This window comes from Drepanopeziza brunnea (assembly GCF_022702325.1).
Source record: "Drepanopeziza brunnea f. sp. 'multigermtubi' strain 214-2 chromosome Unknown ctg11, whole genome shotgun sequence".
Classification (NCBI taxonomy): domain Eukaryota; kingdom Fungi; phylum Ascomycota; class Leotiomycetes; order Helotiales; family Drepanopezizaceae; genus Drepanopeziza; species Drepanopeziza brunnea.
This window is the reverse complement of record NW_027094074.1, coordinates 1-5547: the sequence shown is the minus strand read 5'-3', so window position 1 is coordinate 5547 and position 5547 is coordinate 1. Positions and strand designations below refer to the sequence as shown.

At 42.0% G+C, this 5547-nt stretch overlaps 1 protein-coding gene across 1 annotated transcript; it reads right to left on the bottom strand.

The window, feature by feature from the left end:
• Positions 1-3458: 3458 nt before the first annotated feature.
• Positions 3459-4029, bottom strand: L3040_006299 (uncharacterized protein; the record flags this gene model as incomplete). The annotated part of the gene is made up of 3 exons (XM_066154051.1): positions 3459-3485; positions 3773-3810; positions 3861-4029. The coding sequence occupies 3 exons, from the start codon at positions 4027-4029 to the stop codon at positions 3459-3461; spliced, it is 234 nt and encodes a 77-aa protein (XP_066011042.1).
• Positions 4030-5547: the final 1518 nt, after the last annotated feature.

The window sequence follows — 5547 nt, the reverse complement described above, 5'->3', positions numbered from 1 at the left end:
ATAAAGCGTATAAAATCGAAGCGATAAAAAATATTAAATAATTTCTTAATATAAAAATCGCTCGAGACCGTTAGCGAAGAACGCTAACGCTTATGCACGACGCTTATATTAAAAAAATAGCTAAGAAATTCGAACTTAGGCTGCTCCATGGGGCCCCATGGGGCCCCATGGAAATTCGAGTCCTCCCCACGGGGGAACCCACGGGGGGTACAAAAATCGGCCTTCCCCATGGGGAAACCCCATGGGGGGTGGGGTTTCCCCATGGGGTTTCTCTATATATATATATTCATATCACGTGGCCTCGCCTAATAGCTTAAGAAAATCATATATACCAATCGATTTACTAATCATATTTACTAATCGATTTACTAATCCCATTTACTAATCATATTTACTAATCACATTTATTAATTATATATACTAATCACGTTTACTAATTATATTTACTAATCGATTTACTAATCATATTTACTAATCACATTTACTAATAATATTTATTAATCGATTTACTAATCATATTTACTAATCGATTTAGGGTTAGGGTTAGGGTTAGGGAGTAGCTGGAAGGCAGATTGAAATCAAGAAGAGTAGGAGTCCGATAGTCAGTTGCAAAGAATCAAACTGTTTCGCCTGGCTCTTCAGGGACTCGTACGGCGGTTAGGTATTATATACTTAAGCTTCGGCGTAAGCTCGGTATAGGCCGAGTAAGTCATACAATCAATACCTTTGCTCACTCGTAAACCTTAGTCCTCGATCTGAAGGATTTATGCAGGTGTATTAATATCGAAGGATTCGAGTTATATTAATCGCGCAAACTTAAACTAGACGCGCGGCCTTCTAAGGTTTCGCATATTTAATACGACGATAAGCGTGCATATATGCGCGCATGCGCGCATATATGCGCGCATAAAGTCTATTAAATACTTCGCTAAGGTAGGCTGTGCACTTAGTTAGCAAAGTGCAAAACTTTAACTTCTACGTTCCGAGTAAACCTTGCGGCGTAGCCGGACACGATAAGCGAAGGTATATACGCGATGCTACTAAGTCTACGGTCTATATATATGACCCGATATCCTTTTCTATTGTATATTATAGCAGTATGCAAGGGGCAAGATTCTTGATTGTCGCTTCTTATTCCTTTCATCAAAGGTATTGCGCCGTTTCTATCGTGAGCTCCACTTCTTTTCTTAGGTCAGTTTTCCTTTTGTATTGAGTGACTTCACGGTTCTGCTTGGTAGTGCTAACGGGACCCTTTAAAATAGGTTCTTTCCGAGGGTCTCCGAAAAAGTCCCGCAAATACCCCGAAGGGTGTTCGCTTTCTCGTAAGTCCTTTTCTTTCAAGGTAGTCTCCGTAAGCAACGACCACGTGAAGTTTCCAAGGCTGACTAATGTAGTAGGGTAAGCTTAAACCAGGGTCCGGGTTAGGGTTCTGGTTAGGGTCAGGGTTGGGTTAGGTTTAGGGTTAGGGGTTAGGGTGGGGAAAAGGTTTGAACTTCTCACTTTCTTAGAGCCCCTTAACCTTTTTTGTTCCTATCTTGTATTCCTGTCTCGATAGATCGTATTGGAATCTATTAAAATATAATATGGCCGGCGTCTATTAGTTAGCGAGGGCGTTATCACTACCTTCGCTACTCGTCACTGACGTCATTGCACTAACGCTTTTCAGCGCTACGGGCGTCGAGCCGTTTGTTACTCAGGCAGTATACAAACGCGCCTCGCTTTTAATAAGAGTAGACAGCTCTCGTACCTCTTTTCAGAGGCTTAAACTGGAGTTTAATAATAAAAGAAATCGCTAAGAATACGGCGTTTCGAGTATTATATTCTTTCTTTCGGCTTATACGCATTTAATAGCGTTAGATTATGGAGATTGAAAGAGTCGTATAGACTTCTCCTTCGCTTTAGCGAGGTTACGATGTTATCTAAATCATCGAAATCCTCGGTAGACATTTTTCGTAAGATGTCTTTCAGCGGACCAATACGTATATATTCCTATATTGGATTATACTCGGAGGGGAGTATTAGCTTAGGGATAGGCCGCTCGATCACCTTAAGGGTCTCGCTAAACTATTCATTTAGCATCTTTTGAGGATAACCTCGTCTCAAAAGATTTAAATACAATTTGCGTTCGCACGCTTTCGCTTCTTTAGGTCGCGTGCAAATTGTATTGTATCTCACTCGCTCGGCCTTAACGAAGGCTCTCTTGGTTGCAAGAGGGTGAGCACTGGAGAAGGGAATATACATATGACGATTGAGTGCTTTCTCGTAGATTCTCGTGACCAATCGATCTTTTACGATTAATAGCTCAACGTCTAGAAAGTGAGCTGAATGTTTAGAATATTCTTACGTAATATCTAAGCTTGGTAGCTTCCATTCGCTTAACCAGGTGTTCAGCTCGCTTTCTGTGCCTTTATAAATAAGACAGATATCGTTAATAAAGCGACCGTAGAATTTAATCTTGTTGTTGCGATATTTGAAACGACCTTTCTCGTACAATCCACAATAGAGGTTTGCTAAAATCGGAGCGCAAGCGACGCTTATAGCTAAACCACTGCGTTGTTGATAGATCTTATCTTGGCATTTAAAGAAGTTGTTTAATAAGACGAATTCCATCATTTTCGTCAAATCACTCTTCCGAATACCTTTCGACGCTCGTCCGATTATTGTTTTAATCGAATCGATAGCCCGGAAAGGGTCTATATTGGTATACATGGCTGTAACGTCACTTGTTACAATCCAGCACCCGTCGAAGGAATCGACCTTTCTAATCTTTGTTAAGAAATCTTGTGTCGAAGTCAAAACGCTTGGAAAGTTAGGAAGTTCTGGTTGTAGAGCGTAATCTATTACTTTCGCTACTCGCGACGTTATTTAGCTATGGCTTGGGATGATTGGTCTAGAGGCTTACGGGTGCTTGTGTACTTTAGGTATCACATAGAACGTGGGCAAATCATTCGTGCTAGCGCGAATATACTTCTTAATAGAAGCAGGCAAGTAAGGGGATTCATAGATTTCTTTTAGCTGTTTACTAAGTGATATAGGTATGAAATCTAGTAGAGTATACGCTTTCGTATTACTTATGTGGATTGCAACTTGTTCTTTATACCAATCAAGCGAAATAACGCTTAAGCCTAGATTTTTATCAGTTATTTTAACGAGGTAATTCTTCTCGGTTAAATACTGCTTTAAATCTCGTAAATTGGGGTTATGGCGTGGAGTTAACTTCGGCAAAGCATTGATCTGTTTATACAGTGCATGTTTGATTTCTATTAACCCATTCTCTAATTTATCAGAAGCTTTGGGTGGATCTTAATCGTCTTGCTTGATATGGAACTGAGGTATATAACTTGGGTTTACTGGTCGATCTTTGAAGTAGAATTTAGTTCTAATAGATCGTTGGAGCTTTAGCCAAGCTTCGCGTACCAGTTGTGGTCTCATTTTATCGTGTAAAATAAATTTCCCGTTTAGTGATAGCGTTTGCCGTATATTTTCTGGGAGAAATACGTTAGGCCTTTGAAATATATCTGATTGAGTACTTGAAATACTATCAAGATATTCAGGTTTACTATGGGGTAGTAACCATTGGGCTCTAATATCTACGGGTTTTTCAAACCACGTGCGAGGGTAAGAAGACAAATTATTCAACCGAAATTGTTTTGATTGAGAAGCTAGCTGATTATCTAATCCCGCTAATTCTTTTTTGGTTTCTTTTTCCCATTCTTATTTCCTTTTCCTTCCTTCCTTGAGTTTGGTTGGGGTTTCTTTGGTTTGGGGCCACCCTTGGCCTTGTTCGGCTTGGGGTTGGACTTTTTGGCACTTATCTCTTGAATTAGTTAAGACCTTAGTGCGGAGATTAAAGGACTTACCTTTCGGAGGTGCGCTTTTCGCTTTACCAGACTTGTTTAAGGCCTTGGCAACCGCGAGCTCAACTACGCGAGTGATATCGTTTGCCCTATAATTGCTCATGTGGGTATCCGTATCCTTTTTAAGCTTCAGCTTACTCAGCTTTACGGCAAGCTCATTTTGATGTTTCATCAGTCCGAGGCCAAAAGACCTTCGGAGCTAAGTCACACTTAGTTGCGAGCACGTACGAGTCTTATCTTTGAGATAATCGTTCGATTTGTTTGCCGTACTTGAAAAAGAAGGGCCGAGTGATTCGGTGACTTTCTTAATCGTGAGTTCTTTTGCAGTCTCAGCTGCTTTATCGTCGGCCAAGGATTCGAGATGCTTAAGCTCTTGTTCCTTGACCGCGATACATTCTTTATGTACCTTGAGACGGTATTCAGAGGTGGCGGTAATAAGACTTGCTTCTTATGCGTTCCACGAGTCTGTTCCCTTGAACTCTTTAGACATTTGAACTGCTGGCACCTTTAGCGCACCTTGAATGGAAGGGGGAAGGGTGTGGACAGAGAGGTGTTCCTTAAGCGAACTAATAGCGTGAGAGCAGTGTGAGACTTTTACGCCGATGTCGAACTACTCTTTGAAGATCAAGCGAAAGTGGGCTTGAAAAGGGCGGGGAACGCAGGCTGCAAGCTCGTCGATAGAGCCCGCAACCGCCACGTTGTCGGCGTTGTATTTGGCGGTAGGTGCCTGGATGGAGACAACGGTGGAAGGCATGGTTGGATTGAATGCAAACAATCAATGAAGGGTTAGGGTTAGGGAGTAGCTGGAAGGCAGATTGAAATCAAGAAGAGTAGGAGTCCGACAGTCAGTTGCAAAGAATCAAACTGTTTCGCTTGGCTCTTCAGGGACTCGTACGGCGGCTAGGTATTATATACTTAAGCTTCGGCGTAAGCTCGGTATAAGCCGAGTAAGTCATACAATCAATACCCTTGCTCACCCGTAAACCTTAGTCCTCGATCTGAAGGATTTATGCAGGTGTATCAATATCGAAGGATTCGAGTTATATTAATCGCGCAAATTTAAACTAGACGCGCGGCCTTTTAAAGTTTCGCATATTTAATACGACGATAAGCGTGCATATATGCGCGCATGCGCGCATATATGCGCGCATAAAGTCTATTAAATACCTCGCCAAGGTAGGCTGTGCACCTAGTTAGCAAAGTGCAAAACTTTAACTTCTACGTTCCGAGTAAACCTTGCGGCGTAGCCGGACACGATAAGCGAAGGTATATACGCGATGCTACTAAGTCTACGGTCTATATATATGACCCGATATCCCTTTCTATTGTATACTATAGCAGTATGCAAAGGGCAAGATTCTTGATTGTCGCTTCTCATTCCTTTCATCGAAGGTATTGCGCCGTTTCTATCGTGAGCTCCACTTCTTTTCCTAGGTCAGTTTTCCCTTTGTATTGAGTGACTCCACGGTTCTGCTTGGTAGTGCTAACGGGACCCCTTAAAATAGGTTCTTTCCGAGGGTCTCCGAAAAAGTCCCGCAAATACCCCGAAGGGTGTTCGCTTTCTCGTAAGTCCCCTTCTCTCAAGGTAGTCTCCGTAAGCAACGACCACGTGAAGTTTCCAAGGCTGACTAATGTAGTAATGAGTTCTCGTAACAGGACGCAATTAACCTTAGCAATACGTAACTGAACG